This window comes from Vanacampus margaritifer, chromosome 2, assembly GCF_051991255.1.
Source record: "Vanacampus margaritifer isolate UIUO_Vmar chromosome 2, RoL_Vmar_1.0, whole genome shotgun sequence".
NCBI classification, from domain to species: Eukaryota; Metazoa; Chordata; class Actinopteri; order Syngnathiformes; family Syngnathidae; genus Vanacampus; species Vanacampus margaritifer.
Window position 1 is genome coordinate 24,667,465 of NC_135433.1, and position 26,810 is coordinate 24,694,274.

Consider the following 26,810-nt stretch of genomic DNA (forward strand, 5'->3'; position numbering starts at 1 on the left):
AAGAAGAAGGGAGGGTTAAGGGGGATACACATGGGTGACCCTAGCAGTTTGCATTGTCCTAAAAAAAAAAAATTATGTATTTTAACTTAACTCATTCACTGCCATTGACGGCTATAGACGTAAAAAAAAATAATAATAATTTGAACTATTTCTATTAGTATAACATTTTTTCCACTTTTGTTAATAAAAGTATGAAAACCTAGAAAAAAAAATATTATACATTTAGAACAGATATAAAATTTGTGATTAATCATGAGTTAACTAGAGAAGTCATGCAATTAATTACAATTAAAAAATGTAATCGCCTGACGTGATTAAAAAAAATAATAAGAAAAGATTATTAAAAATTTAGGGCGTCAGGCTAAGTTAAATCACAATTAATCACAAAATTTCTACCTGTTCTAAATGTACAATAAAAAAATTCTAGCTTTTCATACTCTTGTTAACAAAAGTGGAGAAAAAAAAGTTAAATTATTGAAATAGTTCAAATGAATCTTTGACGTCTATAGCCGTCAATGGCAGTGAATAAGTTAAAGGGATAGCAACGTGAAAAAACAACTTTCTGGAGCTTTTTTTCATGTTAGAGTGCTTATTCCTCACTAAAAACATTACCGAAGTGTTTTCCTCCACTACGATTTATTGCGGCAAGGAGACGTTTTGTTTCAAATGTTTATTGAAGAATTGAACATCCATCCAATTTCCGCATGTAAAGAAGCAGGCGGCTCGGACGAAAGGGGCGGGGCAACCACACGGGGAGAGGCGGGGTTTTACTGAACTGGGAGTTTTACTTCCGCATTTGAAAAATAGCCCGCAAAATACCTAATATTTCATTTAAAAAAATACATTGCCATGGTATCGAAGGTAAGATTTAATCATTGTATGCCTATAGTTAACTGTGGAAGGGCTTAAAATTGCGTGTTGTAATCCCTTTAACATGCACATGTTTGTTAATGTAGCAAATATTCTATATTTTGTAAAAATAAATCCGTTGTGTTCAATGCAAAAATTGATGTTTTTATCTATCCAAATATTTCAAAAAAGTACATTTTTGATCTTTAGTTTTAATACCGCAATACAGTGACACAGCGATATTTTGCTCACTCAGAATGTAATATCGGCACATGCCTAGTGGCAACTTAACCATATGAAAACAGTCCATTTTTTTTTTAATATTCTGCTACGTAAATATATGACAAACATTAAGATGCAAATACCCACATTAAAAGTCTCCTTTCATCTCAAGTAATGTTTTCAAAAAGGAGGCAACTGTCAAACATGGCAACCCGGCGTGCTCCCGTCGGTGTTCCAGCTCATTGTTGGGTTCGGACATTTGATATATTGACGCTAAAGTGGCTCCCACCTTGACTTTGCTCTGCTAATGTGGCTCTTGTAAAAAAAAAAAAAGTAAGTATCACTGGTTTATTTGGTACGCAAAGCATTTTTAAAGGGGTCAGTGTGACCTTCTGTATGCTTAAGCATAAAAAAGACAATTGATCATATATGTAATACTTCTTTCTGTGTCTACTGGAAAACCCAGAAATATTGATGTGTAGTATTTTTAAGAAATTTCATATACAGCATCTTTGTGTCATAGCAGGTCGGTGTTTAATATACCAAATTGTATATTGCAAACATATAATAAAATGTCAACTATTTAAAAAAAAGAATATTTTGTTTCTGACAATAAAAATAAAAACATTTTTCAACATAAACGTGGTCAAATAGACCCACAATAAAAAGCCAGATGTAGGGGAAAAAATAACTACACGAATGCAAGAAAGGAAAATATTCAAGGACTCTCAATGACGTAAAAGCCAAAAGAACTTTTCAGCTATCCACAACCACATCCTTCCTATCCTCATACACATAAATGGCACAACTATGTTGCAGATATTCGTAACTGACGAGCCACAATGATGTCACACACATCTTGAATGCAAATTCAAACGACGTGTCATTGCAAGCAGTCCGAAAGATGTTTTTGGCCTTTCAAATGTTACGAAGGCTTATCGCCAAACAGGATGTGCAGCCACTAGCATTTCACTTCCTGCACGATAATAATAGATGACCTTTAACCCCGTTGTGCAAGTGTGACCGAGGTGGATTCAATGATGACCAACTTTCCTTTCGCCACAATGTGTGTGTGTGTGCGTGTGTGTGCGCGCGCTAACCCGCATGCCTTTGGTGTCTATTTCCATCCTCCACATCGTCCTATATCCGTCTTTAGTGTGAGTGCGTGTGTTTAAGTGAACGTGTGTGACACACGCACGCAAGCGCACGCACGAGGGCGTGTCCACCGCGTGTATGGTCACCTGCTCCGCACGCAGCCGTTCATTAAGTCAAGTGTAACGTCAGCTTGGAGGAACTGCCGGCAGGCGGGCGGATTGGACACAGCGAAGCAAAGACAGACAAATTTGTGAATGGCAGCAGGGTGGCCGAGTGGGTAGACCGTCTGCCTTGCTGTCAAGTGGTTGCGGGTTCAAATTTGTCACCTGGAAGCCAGTCAATTGTTTGCTGTGATAAGACTTTATTTCTTGTGAAATTAATGTAAGCAGGTCGCGTTAAATTTGATGTTGAATATGTTTCCAAGCTGGCATCAGGTCAACGTCATTCAGTTTGCACGATGGCGCCACTGGTCGGAGGCCAACACACACAAACACACACACACAGAGCACCTTAAGTGAGAACAGTCAGCACATTGACGTTGAGCTGTTTGGATTTAAAAAAAAGAAGAAAGTTTACAGCCACGTACGGATCCCACTCACACAAACAAGCATATCGAGCAGGGGTGGACAAACTTTTGTGTTTAAGGGCCACAATTCATTTTAGCAGATGGCGCCGTTGCATCATTTTGGATTTGAGACCAGCATAGATTTGGAGGAGAAGACAAAGATTTGACGGTGAAACTCAGCTCAACACACTGGTCACGAGAGAGCGAAATGCCAACATTTAAGAACTTGGGCAAGTTTAGGCAGCTGAGACTCGAGCAGAGTACATGTGGTATGGTATAAACAGGATATGTGTCACAATAGGTCATCGATCGTGCGAAAAGATGACAATGTTGATGGAGTGTATAGCAAACAGCATATAAAAAAAACATTGATGTTTAACTGGAGTCTAGGACTATGATTATTTTGTCATCAAAAAGCCTTTTCTCACTGATGTCTTTGTGTTTTTCTAGTTTTGGGGTGTCACAAAAGCATCACTTCAACATTAGTTGGTTCCCCCCCCACAAAAAAAAAAAAACAATTCTGACCAAAAAGTGGAGAAAACGCCACATTCGTCAAGTAATAATATAAAATATATTAGTGTCAAGGTTTGTTGTCCTTGACATGCTTTTTTTTTCAATCAATCAATCAATCAATCAAACTTTATTAATATAGCACCTTTCATGCATTGATACTAGAACTGTCAATTTTTAAATCAGATTAATCACATTTTAGAATTTTGATTAATCACGATTAATCGTTTAATGAAAAAATGGCTTTTTTATCCCCCCCAAAAATTCCCACCAAATTTGAAGAGCACTGGTTATGTGTACATTCTTTTGACATTTAACTCATTCACTGCCATAAATTAATTAAAAAAAAAAGATTATTAAAAATTAGGGGCAAGAGGCGATTAAAAATTTCAATTGTAATTAATCGCATGACTTCACTAGTTAACTCATTAACAAATTTTACATTTGTTCTAAATATACAATAAAAAAAATTCTAGGTTTTCATAGTCTTGTTAACAAAAGTGGGAAAAAATGTTAAACTAATAGAAATAGTTCAAATGAATTTTTGACGTTTATAGCCGTCAATGGCAGTGAATCAATGAAAAAAGAAAAGATTATTACAAAATTCAGGGCGTCAGGCGATTAAAGTTTTTAATCGCATGACTTCACTAGTTAACTCGCGATTAATCACAATTTTCATATCTGCTCTAAATGTACAATTAAAAAAAACGGTTTTCATACTATTGTTAACAAAAGTGGAAAAAAATGTTTAACTAATAGAAATAGTTAAATAATTTTTTTACGTTTATAGCCGTCAATGAGTTAATGTTATGAGGACGTCTTCAACATTTTTTGATCCACTGCACACGCTCATCCTCCTCTTGTTCTAATCAATTAAATATTTGCATAATTTTAAAAGGAAAAAAATCCATCCATTTTCTTTACCGCTTAGTCCTCACAAGGGTCGTGGGGGGCGCTGGAGCCTACCCCAGCTGGCTTCGGGCAGTAGGCAGGGTACACCCTGAACTGGTTGCCAGCCAATCGCAGGGCACACAGAGACAAACATCCACACTCACAATCACACCTATGGACAATTTGGAGTGTTCAATTAACCTGCCATGCATGTTTTTGGAATGTGGGAGGAAACCGGAGCACGCGGAGGAAACCCACGCAAGCACGGGGAGAACATGCAAACTCCACCCAGGAAGGCCGAAGCCCGGACTCGATCTCACGTCCTCTGCACTGAGAGGCGGACGTGCTAACCAGACAGCCACCGTGCCACCATGGAAAAAAATGATCCTAATATTTTGATATGAACAAATATTCTAAATGTGATACGCAAACATTTATTAAATGCTTTACTTTAATGCATGTAATTATGTTTATTGCTAAAACACAATCTGTGCTACCTTAAACGTAGCCATCCGCTGTCACGCTAAAGGATAATCTATGGTCCAAATGAATAGTGCGATGAATCTGCGTTAATTTATGATTAATGCGATAATTTTGGGTGATTAATTAATCAGTTAACGCTTTAATTTTGATAGCATTAAAAAAAACGAAACTTAAGGTGCTGAACAATTAAAACACCCATACCACAAGGGGCCCCCGGGACGACCGCCCGCCCGCAGGAGAAGACCAGCCATCCCTCCCAGAGGAAACACTAAAGCTAAAAAGTGAAACGCGAGAAGAAAACAGAATAGGAGGAAAAACAAAAAAAGATGAATTAAAGGCCAAACTAAAAAGGTGTGTCTTGAGCCTCCTCCTAAAAACATCACTAGTGTCTGCGGCCCTGATGCCCTCCGGCAGGCTACTCCATAGGTGAGGACCACAGTGGCTAAATGCAGCCTCACCGTGTGTTTTGGTCCTCACCCTAGGAACAATTAAAAGGCCGCTGCCAGAGGACCTCAGGAGCAGCGAGGGCTGATACGGTAGAAGCAGCTCCGATAAATAAGATGGCCAAAGACCATTAAGACTTTTAAAAAATAATAAAAGCACCTTAAAATCATTCCTGAAGCACACCGGGAGCGATTTTCAAAATGGTGTAATGTGCTCCCACCCGTTTTTGGTGAAACTACTTCATGTTTTACTGCTTACGACTAAAGAATGGAAAAAGCAAACACGTGATGAAGGAAGGGAGTATTAGAGAGAGAGAGAGAGAATATGTAAAAAGTCATAAAATGCACCAAAACCATCATCTTAGAAGTCTGTTTTCAAAATGGCTGCCAGTCAATGAGTTAATAATGAAAGTCAAGCAAATCCTTGATTTTGTTATTAATTCAATCATTAATACTCACCCAATCTTTTAATAAACTAAAAACAATGTACCGTGTATTTGTAAAATTACTTATGTCAGTATTTTTTTTCAATGGCATTATTTCCAATAATTCAATTATTGTGGTAAATGGAAAAAAATGTACATGTTAATTAACCAGTTTACAGGGGGGGGGGGGGGACAAATTAATGCAATAAATATTTCAGGATTAAATGTTTATTGGTTGGGATTGTAATTCTGGATTGTAATCCTGCTCATTTGAACATTTACACCTCCGTACATAATACACCATTTTTTCTTTTTGCATTAACTAGACTCTTACTACTGCCTAATTCAAATACAAATGCCCTTTAAAAAAAAAAAGTCATTGTTTTGTTGGAAGTGTGTCCCAGCGCTGATATAAATCTCCGTGCTGAACATTTGTATCCTGCAGCAGATGATTGACAGCGTCCGGTAAGAAGCTTTGGATCGTCGCCTTCTGATGGCACTGAAAGGCACTAATCTGATTCTCATGGATCAATCATCGCACAAACGTCATCTTTTTGTCTTTCCACCTCCACAAGTCCATATGAGGGAAAATATTGAATTTTAAGTGTCTTATTTTTCTGTACAAAACTTTTCTCTCCTAAAGTGATGTAAACGTCTCCTGAAGTCAGCACGCCGACAAGAAAACCAGAAAGCGGCATTATGAAAAGTTGTTGTGCGGAGAATAGCGCGATAGATTATAATCTCGCCGTAATCCTGGCTCATCCGGCTGGTGGGAAAGCTTTTTCTTCTTCTTCATCCTCGTTTTAGGCGTCCATTTAGCTTTCGGATCACAGATGGCCGGCTTTTTTTTTACTTTTTTTTTTGTCTACACCAGGACTGTGCAAACATTTAATAAATAAATAAAAAATATTGATGTGATGTTTTAAAACGCACAGATGGGCCAGGTCATTAGTACAATACAAGAGGTAGACAAAAATGATTCAAATATATGTACAGTTTTTCTTTGGATCATAAAATTTGCATCTTTCATTCTCAATTTTAATGAATAGTTATTGGTACCTATTTAAATGTGTCATATTTCATTATTACAGTTAACAAACAAACCAATTATTCATATCAACTTTACTTTATTGAACAAGCACTTTAACTGCAGTTGTATTGAAGTGCTTTGTATAAAATAATCCTTAAAAAACAATAAATACGTTAAAAGTAAAATGATTAAATAAATAAATGTATCCAATTTTTTTTTTTGCATTTTCTAATATAGAACAGCTCACATCACATTGCCATATGCCATATTTATATATTATTCTCATTATTTTTGATTTAATAAGAAATATGAATAAAAAACTACATGAACTACATTTTAATGACCAAATTTTAGAAAAGTTTGGCAAAATGAATGCAAAAATATTACATCATGTGAAAAATGGGTCGGATGTGGCACTTTGACTGCTCATTTTATACACATTTAAAATGCAAATTTATTCATTTCAGGATTCTCTAAAAAGAAGCACTTTTCTTTTTTTGCAGTATCTGTAATGATGATTAACAGAATGTTTTTGTGGAAGTTGATGCATTGTATTTTTTTTTTTTCAAATCATGAACGGTTTCAAAAGAAATAAAGCAAATCCCAGAAGAAGAAAAGTGGAAAGCAGCCTGCTTTCCTTGCAAAGCAAAAGAACATTTTTACAAGTTGTGTTGCATTGGGCTCCTGCTGCGATTTCTTGAAGGCAACATGTTGACACAGCAGTCAAAGACGTTCTAATTGGTCCACGGGAAAGCGCAAACACATGTTCTTTATTTTTGTTGAGCTGACAAGAACAGGAGTTGCTTTTGAAAAAAAAAGAAGTCCTTTTAAAAGTCATACACAACTTGTCCAAGCAGGGATAACGTCAGGGCCAATGTTGAAAACAAGAAGTGTTGTTGATCTGAGACAGGTTTGCCCAATCCTGGTCCTCAAGGGTCCAAACCCAGCAAGTGTTAGATGTTTCCATCCTCCAACGCACCTGATTCCGAAGATGCGGATCGTTATCAGGCTTCTGCAGATGATTGTATATGAGAATCAGGTGTGTTGGAGTACGGAAACATCTATAAACTTGCAGGACTCCAGCCCTGGAGGACCAGGATTGGGGAAGCCTGACCTGAGAAAAACACTACTAGTTTCACAAGTTGTTATTGCAAAAGTCATCCACATGTATTGTGAAGTTGTCTCAGCAGTGTCAGTGCGGCGTCCGCTCGACTGTTGCTGTGGCAACGCAACACATAAATGTGCCCAGTGACAGGTCGGTAGGTGAGCGAGCGGACGGCAGGGGTCCCGAGAGCATAAACCAAAGACCAGAGAAGAATGATTGTTCCCCGTCGTAGGTGAGCGCCATGCTTGGCCGGGGGCACCGTCACCGTGGCGACCGGCAAGTGACCTTTCATCATGTCACAGTCACCTTTCAGTGACCTTTTACATGTCCCAAAAGCGTTAGTCAACTTGGAATGATGACTCAGCCTTTCTAGCGCCACCTTCAAGAAGGAGGATTTGTTGAGTACACCCTGGATTGGTCACCAGCAAAGTGTGAGGTACATATGGCTAAACAACTGACTGGTCGCCAGCTCATGACATAGCACAAATAGACAAACTAAACACTCGTCGCCAGTCAACTTCAGGGCACAGAGACAAAAAAAAAACTCCCACAACATGGACACTGCGTTGGTGTTGAATGAAGCTAACAAGCTAGCATGCTAACAGGAGGGTAAAAAAACACTTGAGGCAAGACTGGAACCTAGAACCGCCCACCTGTGAGGCAGACGCACTAAACACTAGTGCGCCATGCCGCCCAAGTCAACCACATTATACAAATTATACGTTCCACAGGCCTCCATGGAGTCGTAACCACACCTGACATTTACGACCATTTGACGACAAATCGGTGTTAAGTTCATCTCCTGCCTGAGCGGCTTGCAAAGCATCATGGGAGAATGGCCCACCTTTTAAGGACGACGCTGACCATTTTGTTGAATTCACCGCTATCGTGTGTCACCCTGACATCCTTTTCACCTCCTCTCCTCAGACGTCAGCCGGCAGCCGCGTCTCTGCCTCCACACTTTTACAAGTCACATCACACACACGCACACAAAGGGAAGATGAGAAGGAACGGGCCGAAGCGTAATGAAAGGATGTAAAAGAGATGACGGGCCCCGCCCTCGCCTTGAATCCCCACAAAGCAAAACAAGAACCAACGACGCGAAACCGCAAGACTTCACTCTTCACCTGAGACTCCCAACCATGGAGGGAAACCCTCCAAGCTCACTTCAACGCGTCAGCTTCAATGTAACACACAATGTAAAACCCCACTCACAAGCTAACAAAAATTAGCATCGAAGTTGCTGTTGTCATCTGTCTTCAAATGAGGAATATTCACACGCAAATGCTGTACGAACAAATACAGACAGATGCTAGCACAATATCCACAGGCATCTTCTTGCTCTTCTATGAGAAACGAGTTATATCGATGCCATTCAATTGTGAATGTCTTCTTCTGTGGTGTTACGCATCTACATGCTGCACAACACTGCCCCTAAGAGGCCAAGGCGCAAACAGCAGGTAAAACAGGAATTTTTTAGGACGATATATTCTTCCAGAAACTTTCACAATAACTAATAGTATTGTTTATATATTTGTTTATTTTTTTTAATCCCACTGATTAGTGATGTTAAAGCAAACACAATTAAAATACATCCTTGTTGAAGCTACTCAACGTAGAATATTCCATTTTAAATCACTACTGCCACCTGCTGACGAAAAATGAAACGGCACATACCGTTCTTCACATACACACCACGCACATTACGTTACATCCGCAGACAGTGCGCGGGAAATTCTAACCCGATTCTAGTCTGAAAACTATTGGCGAGAGGCTTGCAGGAGTACCCATTGTGAAAAGCTAAGGTAATGATTAGAAGGCATTTCACTCATAAACGGTCAAATAAAAAGCTTACTGTAAAGTTATTTTGGGGGAAAAAAAGTTCCACATTGCAGCTTTAAGTGCAATTATCTTTCAATTCTCAAGGTTATTGAATGTTAAAATTGAAATGTTGAACAATAAAATATCAATCCATTCTCTGAACCGCTTATCCTCCTAACAGGTGGAAGGTGTGCTGGAGCCTATCTCAGCTGTCATTGGGCGAGAACTGGTCACCCCCTAACAGGGTTGGGAGGGTTACTTTTAAAATGTAATCCATTACAGTTACAAGTTATCTGCTAAAAAATGTAGTTAGTAACGTAATCCAAGTACCATAATATTAAAGTAATGTAACTGGATTACTTTTGGATTACTCCAATATTGAGTATGCTCATGAAGACAAAATAAAAATAAATATCACCACAATATATATTCTATACATTGTGCCCCTGCTATTTGCGGGTGATAGGGACAGCCTACAAATAGCAAAAATCCTTGTGTAATTAAAAAGCATGTAGGCGATTGATTGATTGAAGGCCATATGCTGTTTTCGAACTGTCACTGAAAGCAACCACACCTCATAGATAGATAGATAGATAGATACATAGATACATAGATACATAGATAAATAGATCGATAGATAGATAGATAGATAGATAGATAGATAGATAGATAGATAGATAGATAGATAGATAGATAGATAGATAGATAGATAGATAGATAGATAGATAGATAGATAGATAGATAGATAGATAGATAGATACAGTCATCCAATGAGGATGACGATGCGTGACATCAACTGCAAAATTAACTTTTATCCCAGTCACAAGTTTAGCCGTGTATATGTTGTGTATGATGTTTAAATAGTGAATTGGTGGGAGGAAGATTTGTTTGGAAGGTGTAACAACATTATGGTTGTAGGCTAGCGGGCTAGCTAGCAAGAAGCTACAGCTACAGCATGCCGCTCTTAGCTCAAACTTTCCAGTTCCAGTGAATACCGGTCGCCATTTCCTCCTCCCGTCCGTGAAGCTTTTTCAAACTGCCCGCGTGTGGAGGACGCGACTAGTCACTTCGTTCGTTCCCACCTCCACGACATGTAGCAACGGTCCCACTCGCGCGGGCGATAACGCGCTCTCTCTCACTCTGTCCCTTTCTCTCTCCTTCTCTCGCTCGGTCTCTCTCTTGCCCTCTTTCGCACTCAGTTTCTCATCGTAGAAATCGTAATCCCTTGAAGTAATCCATCCCCATTTTTAATAAATGTACCTGTATTCTGATTACATGTTTTTTTCTGTAACTGTAAGGGAATACAGTTACATTTCTTTTGTAATCTGATTACGTAACGGCGGTACATGTATTCCGTTACACCCCAAGCCTGTCAATCATACAACCATACATGTTTTTGAAATGTGAGAGGAAAACTGAATACTGGAAGAAAACCTACACAGGCACGGGAGAACATGCAAACAGGAAGGCCGAAGCCCAGATTCAAACCATGAGCTCAGAACTGTAAGGCGGATATGCCAACCAGTCAGTTGGTCAGTAAAATACCTTAGGTAAAAAAAATTGAAATAAAAATGACTCATAGCTCCGCAAAAAAAAGAAGCACTTCAACAAATATTAACACATTACATACACTACATACTTTCAGTAGCAGCAGAGTAAAATGAGATGTGTTATCGCCTTCACAAATGTCCTCTTTCATCTGGTTGTACATGGCTGGAATGGCTGTTTGGGAAGCCCACATATTTTTAGGCAATTTGTACAGGCTAGCTAATCTGCAGTCAGGTTAAAAATGGAAGGATCATTACAAGAAACATATTCACAGCATTATTATTGTTGACCATGTTTTTTTTAAAACACATTTTAGTCATCAGAAAAATGTTTTTTTTATTATATGTGCCAGCACTGTATAGTGACAGGCAGAAAAATCAAATGTACTTCTTTTAGATGGCAAAATGTACAATTAGTCTGTGTATCAAACTGTTGCCATTCATCCAAAAGAATATGTCTTGGCTCCCTATCAAGTCCAACCTCCCCGATTGGATCTATTTTATTGATCAAGCCACAAGTTGATACAGAAATTATCGTTACAGGCCTACAAATTAATGCGTTCATTTTGATAGGCCTAATTTTGATAAGGAAAAATTGCATTCCAGAATATTCTACTCTTTAAATAAAACAAAATTAAAATAACAAACTTTTATTTTTTTATTAATAACTTTGCATCAATTAAATGAATCCTTGGCCAGGTGTGGGCACTCGAATGCAGATAGCTCTACTGTTTACTGAGGCCTTATTATGAATTCAACCCTTTCCTCTTTGCAGCAGTCAATCATATTGCAGTGAAGCCATGTCCTGCCTAGAACTTGAGTGGGATCCATAATAACACCTCAACTCTTCTCTGATCTCATCAATGCAGCATTGAAATTAGTCATGTGTTACATTGCCACTTTTGGGACATTTTCGTTTCTTGGTATGTCTTGACGTTTTTGCCTAGTGAAATATAAAATCAAGACATACAGTATTGCTGTAATTACAGGGTGTTCAGAAAGTCACTGTACACTTACATTTTTTTTATTACCATGTATTATTATAGAGTACAAACGGCACATATGGCTTCTATAATAAAAACATTGTCTATGTGCGCAGTAACTTTCCAAAAACACTGTATAACAATAAATTTGATATCAAGTTTCCAAACACCTCGCTTGGTAAATGTGATTTTTATTTTTTTTAACTCTTTCACTGCCACTGACGTTTAAAGACGTCAAGTAAAAACCTACGGAGGGCTGCCAATGACGTCAAAAGACGTTATCCAATTTTTTATTTATTTATTTTTTTTAAACGGGTGGGGGGAAGCCTTCCGCATCTGTGGTGAAAGTTTCAATTAGGTCTGTTGTGCCTAAGGACTATTTTTGGCCCCTAGAGGGCAGTGATGACTGTCTTTTGACAAGATCGGGTGGGCGTCAGTAGAGGCGGAGCTAGAGCGTCGAGCAGGAGATCAGAATGGAAAACAAAGGAAAAATGGCGACCGGTTGCGAGGAGCTCATGCCCGAGCCGTTTTTTTCAAAGACCAAAAGCATCGACCAACGCTAAAAGAGCACATTATTGACAACGATGATCATCATCGATGATGATGATGGTGAATCCGAGCTTGACGGCGAAATTGGAACCGCTGACGCGGCGGCTATGACGGCGTCATAAACGCGCAGCACAACCGAGCACGCACAGGCGGACGTTCGATCGGACGACGGAGAGTGCCCCGAGTCCAATGCATATTCATCGGAGGAGTGTGTACAGTCTGCTACTTGCTATTTATTCCCCGGAAAAAAAGGCGGTCAAGAAAGTGTAACGTTTGGACGCGAAACGGACAAAGTGAAAGTAAACTGTTGTGCGAGTCCAGCGGTGTCTCCTTGCACGCAGGAGAGCGTTACAAAAAGAAAAACTGTATTTGAAACATCCACATAATTGTAAGTAGTACCACAGTTGCACACATTTGTAAATAGTTTGCGAAATTGTTTTGTCAAATTGTTACACTGTTCAATGGAAATAAACGTATTTTGCAATCCAAAAACACTTTTTCATTGTTGGTGGTGGTGTATTACAGAAGTAAAGCACTATTTAGGTGTTTGTGGCATCATTCATGGACAAAAAGAAGTGTACAATTCACTAGAGTGCATGAAATAACATTGTTTCACAAAAAGCTCTTTTTCTCCGTTTTTTGTTTCAAAACAGAGAATTTCGGTGAAAGTAACCATTTTCTATTGTTGATTTTTCTGATGAAAGATGAGAGTCCAATCTTTCATTTGGTAGTATGTGCGTTTCCATAGTCCAAACACAACATTTTCTGTGGACCTTGAAAGATCAGTCAAAATGCTTAAATCGGCTGGCACTGGGAACAACCCGTTTATGAAAACGTCTGGCAGTGAAAGAGTTAATAAATTACTTATTTTACCATAGGTTGTACAAATGTAGTCATTTGGAAGTCTTGAGTTAAGGTTTGCATTTCCATGTATTAATTAATGAACTTTTGATATCAGACCAGCTAACTCAACATGAAGCCAAGTCCAAGTTCATTGAAATGACTTGGATGTCAAGGTTAAAAAACATTCAACGATCTCAATCTACTCACCAAACTCGTTTGGCAAACTTTTCGACTTCAGTATTTTACAGGTGCTTTACTATAGATTGTGAGAGTGGCCATATTTCCAGAAAATTGGTGACGACATCAGCCAATCGGCGTTCATTTGAAAGTCTGACAACCCCGTTTGCGGCTGTCATGGAGTGTTAGTGAACGTTTTTCAACAGACGAATGGGCTCCCCGGCAAGCTGATGCCACGTTAAATTGCCTCTTTTCTGACTGGACTTCTGCCCGCTAGTTGCAGCTGCAAAAGCACGACATCCGCCGCTCGCACATCACTGACACGCGTCCAAACACACTCATCAGACATCCACTCACACGGACAAAGAGTGGACTTACGGCTCGTAGCTTGTGTCTGCCGGCGGCGTTTCCGAGCTCCGGCGGCGGCGGCTCGCTCCTCCTCTGCAGCCCGCTCCTGGGCGGCTGCCCGTCAGCTTTGTCGGGGCCGACGGCTCGCTTCTCACGGCCGCCGGGCGAGCCGTCCAGGCTGCTGAAGTTCCACACCAGCAGGGTCTGGATGAGCAGCACGGCCAGCGCGGCGGCCGCCACCGCCGACCGTGAGCGGAGGCGGTGGGCCAGACTGCGGGGACAAGCGTGAGCCTTCATGGCCGCCTCGACGCCGCTTCAGAGCGGCTGCTGGAAGCGGCTGGCGGCGGCGGACGACTGGGGGAGGACCAGGGAAGAGGGGAGGGATTTTGGCACAGCGGGGGAAAGAGGAGAGAGAGTGCGGCGGGCGGATGCCCACGCGTGGCCGCCAGAATCAAGCGCTCTCACCTCATCAACTGTGCTTTAATGGTTTGTTCGTCCTTCTTCACAACTGACAGATGAGACAGCAAAAAAAATAAAAAAGCCCAAAAGAGACCGTCTAAAACCTTAGTTAAGGTAAAGCTTTACATCACGTCAGAAAACTTAATCGTCAACAAATTTTATGTAGAGATCTCTATTTTTGTCTACTTCAAATTCTGAAAATATCATATCCCCAGTATTTTGTTATGGGTGTCCTCAATGGGACACCTCCACGAAGAGAAGGCTAGAGGTACTGGTAGGATGACCCAGAGATAATTTAGAGGTCCAGAATCAAGCCACTGAAGGTGGTTGAAAACAAGCAGACCAAGATCCTGTGGGACGTCCAGATTCAGACTGACAAACTGCTGCTAGCTAACCAGCCTGGCATAGTGGTGGTGGATAAACATCAAAAGACAGCAGTCAGTCATGATAGATGTACGAATCTGAATGATGGCAACATCCACAAAACGGAACACAAGAAGCTGGAGAAATACTTAGGACTTGAAGGAAGAACTAGAGAAAATGTGGCGGGTAAAGGTCAAGAGTGGTGCCAGACTGCCAGTAGTGATCACACTGTGGACTGACCAATAGTATAGATTTGTGAAGAAAAAATACGGAATTTACTATCAAATTGTGACATAAGAGCTTTCAGCGATAAAAATTATTCTGCTAAATTATTAGTAGGATTACAGTCATGGCTACTTTTTGCACAAACGAATATAAATGCTTCAGAAAATAAACAAATTACTAAGTTATTCAAACATTTAGTAAGCACTGACATTCCAACAATGCACAATATATATATTTTAAATGTAAGCTATGTAAAGGCAGCGGACACCAAACTTTACAGAACCACCGGCTGTTTTTATGAGAATATGTATTTTGAAAGACCAACATAAAAACAAACACGTGATAACAAATGGTTAAAAATATCACTTACCAACATCTTATCTTGTCTTCCACAGCACAGCATGTAACGATGCCTCATAAATGTCTGGCTCCAAAGAATGAAGCGCTTCTCTTTTACTGTTGTTAGTTCACTTGTGCTTTTGTTCTTTGAAGAAGATGTTGTGTCCTCCAACTTGGACTTATATGACGAATAAAGTTCTCATCAACGTCTAGTTGTTGTTCGCACATTTTTTCCTTTAATAATCTGGTGACAGAGTTTCACTTTGTGTCCCTGCCCTCATTCCTTGCCACCATTTCGTGGTCCCTCTGCCACTTGTGGCGAACAGACTTGTCGACGCTAGCGACATGTTGCTAACCCACAACATCCTGTTTTGGCCAGAAAGCAACAATGCACCTTTGGGCCAATTTTGGTGACCAAAATGTTTCCGTTGTTGGCATCGGTACGACACGGCAGCATACTTGCCCTCGGACCAGCGTTAATGTCTGACGCTAATCTGGTTAGCATGCCTGCTGGACGCCTCCCTGGTGAGGCGTTCCGGGCATGTCCCACCAGCAGGAGGCCCCGGGGACCGCCCAAGACACGCTGGCCTGGAAATGCCTCCGGATCCCCACCGGAAGAACTGGATGAAGTGGCTGGGGAGAGGCAAGTCTGGGTTTCCCTCTTTAGGTTGCTGTTCTCGCAAGAAAATTGATGGATGTTCGATGTCGTCAACTCCAAGACGGTGGTGGTGATAGCTTAAAATTTGAAAAGGTGAAAAAGCTCCAGCTTCTGGCCTTCAAAAATTCCCCATCTAAGCTAAAAAAAACAGATTCTGGTAGCAATGTTAGCAAAGCTGCACTTTGGGTTTGCTTAAGACATTGAATCACACTACTTTTACTAGTCACTTTTTTTTAGTATCAGTCCTACTTCTGCTTAACTCATTCACTGCCATTGACGACTATAGACATCAAAAATTAATGTGAACTATTTCTATTTAACATTGTTTTCATTTCATTTCATTTTTTATGAAAACCTAGAAGAAAAAAATGTTGTACATTTACAACAGATGTGAAATTTGTGATTAATCGTGAGTCAACTATTGAAGTCATGCAATTAATTACGATTCAAATTTTTAATTGTAACTAATCACATGACTTCACTAGTTAACTCACGATTCATCATAAATTTTATATCTGTTCTAAATTTACAATTCTTTAAAAAATTGATCAAATGAAAAAAAATGTTAAACTAATAGAAATAGTCCAAATGAATTTTTGACATCTATAGCCGTCAATGGCAGTGAATGAGTTAAAGTCAACCGTAAATATTTCTTGACAATAATATCTTATATGCGACCTCACTAGTCTAAACATAACATTCTGATTAATATTATATTTGTGGAATATGAGTTATGAAACAAAATCCATCACAGGTGGCGGCCATTTTGCCACTTGCTGTTGACTGAAGATGACATCACAGTTGCTCAGGAAATCACAGCTCACCAAGCTGAGCTGTGTTTCTTTAGTGTGATGTTATTTTCACTCGACAGCCAGTAACAAAATGGCCGCCATCTGGTATTGATAAAAACTGCTGGATTTTGCTGCTTAACTCATATTCCACTCACGAAATATTAACCAGAATATCGTCTTTAGACTAGTGGTGCTGCATAGAACGTATTATTGTCAAGATTTTTGGGGGGGTTAACTGTATCGATGAGCATTGTGATTGCTGGCAACCTTTAAACGTAGACGCGCGGCGTGGGCGCGATGGTGTCGAGGATGGCGATCCGCCGGGGGTCCCACACGCAGTCTTCCTCCAGCCCGCTGGGCACCATCCCGCAGTGCGGGGGCACCCAGGCGGTGTCGAAGACAGGGCCGAAGCGCACGTCGTGCCACGTCTTCTGCCGCGGGTGACCCTGGTAGTTGATGGCGATCACGCGGCCCACGTCCACCGCCACCTTCAGCACCACCTTACAACCATTCATCATGCACCAAAAACCAACACAAAGAACAAAATAGGGGGAAATTAGCAAGAAATCCAAGTAGGATTTCATGAATCAGAGGGGATCGATTGGTCCTTCCTCCTCAAAAGAACAGGTGAATCCGAGATAATCCGGGGTCCACTACACAGTATTTCATTGCTCTGGCCTGACATCAAAAATGCAATTGAACTTTGAATAAGCATGTTTTTCAGCTCAATCCTGTGAATATGAATTTATTTGCATTTAGAACAACAACAATTTGTGATTAATCGCAAGTTAACTAGTGAATTCATGCGATTAATTACGATTAAAAACTTTAATTGCCTGACGCCCTGAATTTTTAATAATCTTTCCTTTTTCTTTTTGTATTCATTTACTGCAATTGATGCCTATAAACGTCAAAAATTCATTTGAACTATTTCTATTAGTTTAACATTTTTTCCCACTTTTGTTAACAAGAGTATGAAAACCTAGAATTTTTTTATTGTACATTCAGAACAGATGTAAAATTTGTGATTAATCGTGAGTTAACTAGTGAAATAATGCGATTAATTATAATTAAAAAATTTTTATCACCTCTTGCCTTTAATTTTTAATAATCTTTAAAAAAAGAAAATAATTTATGGCAGTAAATGAGTTAATGATAGTGAACTTTATTTCTGGTGGGACATCAATACGCTTTTGTATGACGCAGCAAAAAAAAAAAAGCAATATGAAATTAGATATGTACGATTAAAAAATCAGTGAAACCGCAAAAAGTGAACATTGTTATATCTAAGAACAACTGTACTTTTAAAATTGGTCTTTTAACTCATTCACTCGCAGCCATTTTCACTGAAGCAACCCCCTTCGCTCCTGGGTGTTTCACTGGATTTTGACTGATTTTGCAAGGCCCACAGAATATTGTGTTCTATTGCTATAAAAACATTTAACCTACAAAAGAAAGATTAGAGTCTCTTCTTTCATCAGAAAAAAAATGTACATGTCTAACTGTTTTCGTTTTGTAGCAATTAGGATTAGAATACAGCTAAGTTTCATCATTATTCACAAAACAGTGGGGGAAACAGCTTGTTGCAACATGGCCCTGGTTGATCTCTTATACTCTGCTGTCACCTGCTGGCCGTTTTTGTAACAAATACCTTTGCCTTAATCGTTCTCTTCAGTTCAGAGGCTGCATCAAAACCTTCTGTATGCTCTAGCATAAACGTATAAGTATGTTTTTGGGACCATGGCAATATTTATAATAGAACGTGTTTATAAGTTTTTGGGAGCAAATGAGTTAATGATTTCAAAAGGCTAAAACCTTCTCAGCGTCGGGATGGTGGAGCGGGTAGCGCTTGGCCTTCTGCAGGTCGCGGCTGAGGTAGACGCCACAGCCCAGCATACCGTCCGTCGACTGGCGGAATCCCGACAACACGATGAGGTCGGCGCTCTGCCGGGTGGTGCCGTGGTACATGACGTAGCGCCGGCCGTCCTCGGGTACCGCGCCCCCCAGGGGGTCCACCCCCTGTGGAAGTTCAAAGTCATCTTCGGCCCAATCGTATTGCATCCTCCTCCTCTTCCTCGCTTGAGCGCCGCATCACTGCATGAAACGCAAAACTACACGTGATGTGACCTTTAGTTGACCTAACCTAGCATAAAGTGCTGCATGCTATCATGCTACTGCTAAATAACCGCAGGGATTCCTAACCACTCATGTGCAATAGCAAATTATCCAATTTCACTTTATTGGTCCAAAAACAATATACTGTAACCAGAGGTGGGTAGAGTAGCCACAAATTGTACTCAAGTGTACTGTTACTTTAGACTACTGGTAATATGATTCAATTAGTTACAGTTACTAAATGATTACTCGATTAAGTAAATAAGAAGGGATGTTGCTCTCACTTTTTCCTCAGACTACTAATTCTTGAGTAGTCACCGATACGATACCAAGGATTAATACCACTAGTACTTTTGATACATAACAATACTCCCCCAACCCCCCCCCCCCAAAAAAAAACAACAACAACAAAAACAAACAAAACAAAAACAATGCCAGATAATTTTTAAGCCATAAGACCGATATATCCGAATACATCATTTTTGTATTAGCCGCGGTCGCAAGTACCGATACTTTAAATAAGGCTGGGTATCAGCCCAATACAGATACCCGGTATCAGTACTTTCTCATCCCTATAAGTATGCCCCCCCCCCCAAAAAAAAACAACTAGTCTAAGCTACTTAGTACCTTAGAAGTAACTTAACATTTAGTTCTTGTAAAAACAAATCAAATCAAATCAAAACATATATAGAAATAGTTTCCATGAGAAAGAACTCTTGGAGCTTCTGCACTTTCATATTTTTTTACCGTTTAAAACATTCCTGATTCTGCTAATCTGCTGCTGCTTTATAAATTCCGTCTTGTTTAGTGTCGTTTTCATATGATTTCATGTTTGTTCTAATGTATTTTTTATTCTAGATAACAAACTCAGGAGTTGTTGCACCACAGTTGTATCCACAGTCCACACATATGAAACCTTTCATCAAAATCATTAAGTATCTAATACATTCTACGATACTGTAATTCATACATACCAGTAATTCAAATTAGAGAGGGACTTTTCTATTTATCAATGTATCTTCTAGTCTATCCATCAGCACTCACAAATCTGAAATGACACAAACATAAATGTGAGAAATTTACCATAGTAAGCAGCTGATAAACAATGCAGGAGTTTGTATGTTTATTTTTTATGTGTGCTGTTGCTATTATTGCTTATTACGCGTTCGGTTTCTACGTTCTTTACGCGCGTCCACGTGCTCGTCGACGTGTGCGTGCGTGCGCTTACACACACAAGAAGGAAAGCCCCCGAAATGAGTCTGGACCACAAACGCGACACAACCACTCAACGAGTGTCGGATAAAAGACGTTCATTTCGGTGAAGTTGGGCCTCGCCAAACCATGAATATCGAATTTAAATAGTTTATGCATGTAAACAGACGACTTCAACTTGAAAAGATGACGTGAAAATCTGTCAAATGTGTTCAGACGGGTCCGATATTGACTGCTGTGGCACAAATAGTGACTATCCAAAATAATTCATTAATATATAACAACCATAAATAACGTAGCTTTAGTATAACATTTAAGCTAACAATCACTAACATTTTGACAGCAATTAAAGGAGAAATTAGAAATAATGTCGGTGTACTGACCTGGATACTTTGACTAAAGCTCTGTAAGGACTGCAGTCCTACCATAAAAACAAGTCAGCTATTATTTTCAAACTTTTTATAAAATAAAAAAACACTTATAGCTTTGCTGTATGTATGTCATTGATTGGGACCAAGAAAGAAGAGTCTATTGACAATTCCGAACATTTCTGATATTGCCGCAATGCAACACACCTTACACGGTGAAAACAAACTGTGCACGCCTGTGACTAGCATACAAACCGAGCAGATTGTTGTTGTAGTCAAAGGAAATTTCATCACAGTTTGAAATCAAAATAATCCTCATAAATGAAATTACAACGATCTAAAGGCCAATGCTTTTCAATGAGAGGAGAGTGTTATTTCACAGAGCTGAATGAAATTTTGACTTGAATTGCTGGATTCGTCACATTGTTTGTCAGTTCGTATTTAAAAAAAAAAAACAAAAAAAAAACGAGAGCCAAACACAACACAAACTCTGAGTAAAAGTTTATTAAAAGCAGTTGACTAATTGTAGTACAACATTCACACAAATTCTCTTTGGTAACTGCTGTTTTTCTTTTTTCCAAGGTGTAGTGATTTGTGATGTCAACAAGGAGATGCAGCTTGTTGTCTGTTGGACTAACTTGAATTTGCTAGACAATAAGAGTACAGTAGAGCGCAGCACTCCGGGCCAAGTTCTGCTATCAATACAAACAAATCCGCTCCACTAAAAAAGGTTAAAAACAAAACAAAACTTTATATATAAAATAAAATTAAACAAAAGAGGCAGATTGTTGTTTGTGTTGGAAAAGTTAAATACTAAATGTCAAAGTATTGTAAAACAAAATGATGTCAAAAATGGTGATTGAAAGTTACATATTTATTCTAAGAGTTTAGGGACCTTATTTACAAATGGCCTCATTTTAGTCACAATGTATCTTTATTCCAATCAACCAATAATCGGTTATGGGAATTCTATCCTGCCAAATATGGGAATCATCCTGAAAATAATCAAAATTGGTCGTGCCCCCCCAAAACCCCAGACAGCATGTCAAAATGCGGGAGGTCGTCGTCAACGTTCCGCCCCGTGGCACTTCATGTGCTGTCGAAGGTTGGCCTTGCGGAAGAAAGTCTTCCCGCACAACTCGCACCCGTGCGCCTTTTCGCCCGTGTGCACGTCGTTGTGCTTGCTGAGAGACGAGCGGTCGCTGAAGCGCCGGTCGCACACGCCGCAGGCGTACGGCTTCTCGCCCGTGTGCGTGCGCATGTGGCGCGTCATGTTGTGCTGACAGTTGAAGGCCTTCCCGCACACGCTACATTGGAAGGGCTTCTCGCCAGTGTGCACGCGCATGTGCGTCTCCAGGTCGCGGCGGCCGTCGAAGCACTTGCCGCACACCTCGCACACTTTGCCGTTACTGTGCGTGGCCAGGTGGGCCTTCATCTGGTCCCAGGCGTCGGCGTGAGCGCCGCACACGCCGCAGTCCGTCTGGTGGCCGGCCGAGTGGTTGACCAGCGCGATCAGCGAGTGGAACATGCGACCGCACACCACGCAGATGACGCGGCTCCTCTTGGGGGGTGCGCGCCGGCCGGCCGGCGTTTCCTTCTCCTGGTGCGTGAGCAGGTGGCGCATCCTGGCCGAGTCGTCGTTGAAGAGCTTCCCGCAATGGTCGCAGGGGAACGGCCGCTCGCCCGTGTGCGTGCGCATGTGCCGCCGCATGTTGTGCTCCCAGTTGAAGGCTCTGCCGCACTGGCTGCACACGAAGGGCTTCTCGCCCGTGTGCACGCGCACGTGCATGTCCAGGTCGCGGGCGCCGTCGAAACGCTTGCCGCAGACGTGGCACGCTTTGCCGCTGTCGTGCGTCCGCAGGTGCGCCGCCAGGTCGTCGGTGCGGGCGCCGCACACGCCGCAGTCGCCGTAGTCATCTGTGGCGTGGTTGACCGCGGCGTGGTTGACCAGAGCAATGACGGAGCGGAAGCCTTTGCCGCACACCACGCACACCACGTGACCCTTCGACTCCTTGGCGCTCGCTTGCTCATCGTTTGCCTCTCCATCCGTCACCATCTCGTGGACCAGCAGGTGGCGCTTCCTGGTGGAGTGGTCGCTAAATTGCTGGCCGCATATCTGTGGAAAGACGCAATTAAGGATTAATTGATTCGCTGATTAATGATTCATTTTTCATCCTATCCCTTTAATTAAATACAGGAAATTTACTAAAACATGGATGGTCAAACAGCAATCAACATTTTTGCCCAAAAATAAAAACAGAGGTGTTGTTTTGATAATGAGCCTACTTTCATGAAGGACTACAGAAATCTGAGATAATTTACTGTTGGGGGCTGAAATCTGAGGATTTGGACAATATTCTGGTAAAGGTGTCCTAACATGAGCTTTGCAGCGACAACATCATCCATCCTCTGGATGCCCTAATACTGTATCAATGCTTTTTCTTGTGAAATTCTGCCTTATTGTACAAATTAGGGGTGTGCCCAAAAAATCGATTCTCATAAGAAACGCGATTCTCATTTACAGTAGTATGATTCAGAATCGATTTCAAATGTCCCAAAATCGATTTTATTTCAATTATTTTATACTATTTTGCCCTTGTTTGTGTGTGCCTTTATTGGGAGCACTGTTCATGTTGTACACAATTTGGCCACTTAGGGGCAGTGTGGTTCCGCTTGTTCTGATACACTGTTAAGTTGTAGCCACATAGAAGCAAAAAGTCATGATCAAGCTATTCCAATAAAAGTTGTTTTTTTTGCAGTGTAGGATGTTAAGATGCTTCTCTGTATACATTCCTGAAGCGTTTTGTATAGTTGTTCTTTTGAGTGATAAAGTGCCACGAGTAGCACGCTAATTAGCATTAGCGAGTCAGACTGGAGTAGATCATGACAATTCTTTGCATATCTATAAATTGAAGCAGAAATCACTCAACCAAATAATTTTGAATCTAAAATCGTTCTGAATCGATAATTGATTCTGAATCGAATCGTAGACCCAAAAATCGGAATTGAATCGTGAGACAGTCAAAGATTCCCAGCCCGAGTACAAATACAGGCTCCACAAGATGGTCTTCTGTGAGCCCAGTTTCAAAGGGACGGATTTTGGTAGGCGTGGCCAAGGCTCGCCTGATTCTAAGCGCTTCGGTTTACAAAATGAGTTGGGCGTGGCCAAGGCTCTCCTGCCCCACCTGCTTCGGTCTAGATTCAGATTCAGATTATTGACATTACAACTAGTGCAACGAAACAAAAGTGCAGACCGTTCAGTGCAAAGACAAAAATAAAGGATTTTAAAACTATGATAATGAAAATAATTAAGTTGATTCCGATATTTGGCAGGATAATTCCACACTGTCTTAGGCAACATGCTTTTTTGCTCTTCAGTTTCAATAGATGATCACCAAATGTCAACTTTATGTACAAAATGCCATTACAATATTATTCTCTGTCTCGCCTGTCTCGGCAAACTCGGTTGCTGTTTCCCACACAGCGCTCCTTCCACGGAGACGGCCGGCTTGCAGAAGCTGCTAGGCAGCAAGGCCGACCCCGCGGCGCCGGTGGGACCAGCCAGTCCCCGCTCTCTCTCGGGGGACCGTTGCGAGAGGCCTCTGCGGCCGGCGGCTTCGAGCCGAGGGGCTCGCCTCGCTGCCGAGCGGCTTCCCTGAGCCAGCGAGCAGAAACCAGCCATTCCCTGATCTCTCGTCCAGGTCCGCTGCCGACCAGCTTCGGCGAGTATTATAATGAAGGTGGGGGGAGGGGTTCAAAATTGTGAGGGTGGAGTTCGTGCTGAGCTAGTGACGCATAAAACTGAGAAAGGTGGGGTTAGTGACGTATAAAACCGATCTGCTGAAACGGCCCATTTGAGAGAGCTGTTTGAGCTGTGTTGACACACTCCCATAGACAAGGGAAACATGGGTTGTTTTACTCAACTGTGGGGACTTAACGCTTATTATGACCAAAAACCTCCCAAAATTTTCATTTCAGGTCTCCTTTAAGTACGACGGCGTATTAGGGCCAGGTATAAATATATTTTTATAGAGGGCAGGGGCAATATTCAGAGAGAAAAAAACTTGCATATTTGCGAGTTTATAAAGTGGTACATTTGCGAGAAAAAAACTCAAAAACTTGCGAGAAATACACGTAGCGTAGCTAAAGTCTCATCATGTGAGGATTCGTTGGTGGTTAATGGGACACTGTTTATACAATGAAAAGTCAGGATGGAGACGGATTCATTTTTAAATTTAAACTTTACTCGTCATTCACCGCAGCCAGAGCGACAGCACTTCCTGATCCCCTATCAGCTGACTAACACTAACCAATCAGATGCTAGCATTCTTAAGGTAAACGCTAGTGAATGACGGAGAGCAGCAGATTCGACACATCAATAGATACTTGTACAAAAAAATAATAATAAATGTATGAACCTGTAAATAATAATTCTGGAAACATAAATGTATAATACACATTTTAACAAATTAACTTAAACGCTTGATCATCCGGGTGTGGACCTCCGCAAAGTGAGGCGTCTTTGTCGCTGGCCAGTGGCCGTACACAACGCTTCAAAGAACGAATGCTTAACATCATATGGTTAATCTCTGCTAAAGCAATTACTATCTCCTTATTTGGAAAGTCGACCGAAAAGTATTGGCACATAAACAGTTGAGTAGTACGCGACGTGTGTTTCTCGTAAATGTTTGAGTTTTTTGGTCGCAAATCTGCCACTACATAAAGTGGCTAATTTGGCACTTTATAAGGTCGCTAATTTGCGAGAAAAAAACTTATTAAGTGGCAAATTGTAGGGTTTTTTTCTCTGAATATTGCCCCCGCCCTCTAAAAAATTATATATTTATACGTGGCCATAATACGGCGTGGTATTTAAGCAAGGTCTCTAAACAATTTATCAATAAGCAAAAGAAAAAAAAGAAAAAAAGTTGATTACTGTGGTAATCAATTGGCGCTCAATTAATCAATTGTTGCACCTCACACTTTGCTTTTTTCCTAGTGCACTGGTTGAACAACTCGTTCACACTAGTAAAACGTTTGTGCTATATTAAGTTGTAACACGATTTGGACAATTTTAAAATGAACATTTCCTCAACAATTAGGGACTAACTGTTGCTACGTACGTGGCAGGCGTAGGGTTTCTCTCCCGTGTGCCGGCGCATGTGCCGGGTCAGGTTGTGCTGACAGTTGAAGGCCTTTCGGCACTCGGCGCACTCGAACGGCTTCTCGCCCGTGTGCACACGCGCGTGCATCTCCAGCGCGTTGGCCGTGCCGAAGCATTTGCCGCACACGTGGCACACGTGGCCCTTCATGTGAGTCTTGACGTGACGTTCGAAGCTTTCCTCCGAGTCGAAGCGCTCGCCGCAGACGCCGCACACGTCCTTGGGGTGCGCCTCGCTGTGATTGGCCAGCGAGATGAGGGCGTGGAAACTCTTCCCGCAAACTTTGCAGCTGAAGGACAGCTTGGCCTTCCGCAACGTTTTCTTTTTCCGTTTGTCGCTATCGCTGGGCTGCCACTCATCGCTGTCCTTCACAAGTCAAAAAATACAATAAATAATAATAATAATAAAAAGTCAAGACTCCCCCACCCCCCCTTACCTGGTCTGGTGTGTTTGGTGAAGATGGTTTCTGTGCTTGGGGGACCCAGTCATCATCTCCGATGTCGTCATCATCACCATCACAAATCACTTCCTCTTCGCGCGCCACCTCACCATCATCATCATCATCGTCGTCATCATCATCGCCGTCGTCGCACAGCACGGCCGCCGGCTTCTCCCCTAAGCCGCTCAGCCCATCGTCTCCTTTCACGCTCTGGAATCAACATCCTGTTGCTTGACCATTTGGGCCACATCCTCAACATGAACTCAACCGTCTGTACACTTGTACACGGATTCTAGAAGTGTGGTACGAGTAACACTCGTGGTACTCGTGCTCCCTCTAGTGGTACACGAAAGGGTCACTGAGCACAGTTCATTTGCATTTTATCTTGAAGAAGTAAGTGTTTAGTATAAAACTTTTAACTTGTGTTTTTTTTTTTTTTTACTTTTATGTATAATACATTTTGAATTAATCATTATTCGTTTTCTTGCATTCTTTGTAAAATGTTCCTATATTTAGGCACAGTGCTGATTTATAATCTGCATAATGTTACAGTGGCAAACATAATTATAAAACGTTTTTTCGTCATAATATTATAACTTAATTCTTGTAAAATTCTCTTTTTTGTCATAATTAAACTTATCCCAAAAAAAAACTTTTCTTGTAATATTACAACTTTATCGTTCTGGATTTAAAATGTTTTCGTTCTCATAAAATGTTACTTTATTTCTGTCAATTTCTTAAACTTTAGCTTAGACTATATATATATATATTTTTTTTTACAGTATTTTAATGAGTT

At 40.9% G+C, this 26,810-nt stretch overlaps 3 protein-coding genes across 4 annotated transcripts in view; all 3 read right to left on the reverse strand.

The window, feature by feature from the left end:
- The window catches only part of LOC144043318 (xylosyltransferase 1-like), a 29,877-nt gene extending 15,365 nt beyond the window's left edge, over positions 1 to 14,512 (reverse strand). The window contains exon 1 of one of the 2 annotated variants that reach the window (XM_077556811.1): positions 13,917 to 14,512. In XM_077556811.1, the coding sequence (XP_077412937.1) occupies positions 13,917 to 14,183 (267 nt within the window). In that variant the 5' untranslated portion in view covers positions 14,184 to 14,512. The remainder of the gene's footprint in view (positions 1 to 13,916) is intronic. The other variant, XM_077556812.1, reaches the window with a different exon arrangement.
- Positions 14,513 to 16,990: 2,478 nt separating this feature from the next.
- LOC144042760 (uncharacterized) lies at positions 16,991 to 18,782 on the reverse strand. The gene is made up of 2 exons (XM_077555694.1): positions 18,537 to 18,782; positions 16,991 to 17,221 (listed from the first exon to the last, which is right to left on the reverse strand). The coding sequence occupies exons 1-2, from the start codon at positions 18,780 to 18,782 to the stop codon at positions 16,991 to 16,993; spliced, it is 477 nt and encodes a 158-aa protein (XP_077411820.1).
- A 2,123-nt stretch (positions 18,783 to 20,905) lies between these two features.
- The window catches only part of LOC144044388 (uncharacterized), a 28,313-nt gene continuing 22,408 nt past the window's right edge, over positions 20,906 to 26,810 (reverse strand). The window contains exons 7-9 of the mRNA XM_077558768.1: positions 26,012 to 26,224; positions 25,537 to 25,941; positions 20,906 to 22,532 (exon numbers count right to left, since the gene is read on the reverse strand). Of these exons, the coding sequence (XP_077414894.1) occupies positions 21,483 to 22,532; positions 25,537 to 25,941; positions 26,012 to 26,224 (1,668 nt within the window). The 3' untranslated portion in view covers positions 20,906 to 21,482. The remainder of the gene's footprint in view (positions 22,533 to 25,536; positions 25,942 to 26,011; positions 26,225 to 26,810) is intronic.

What these genes read in the sequence shown, in the direction of transcription:
- LOC144042760 (XM_077555694.1), bottom strand. Translation starts at nt 18,782, where the DNA reads ATGCAATACGATTGGGCCGAAGATGACTTTGAACTTCCACAGGGGGTG. An exon ending in ACCATCCCGACGCTGAGAAG is followed by an intron (nt 17,222 to 18,536) that starts GTTTTAGCCTTT and finishes AATGGTTGTAAG; the next exon opens with GTGGTGCTGAAGGTGGCGGT.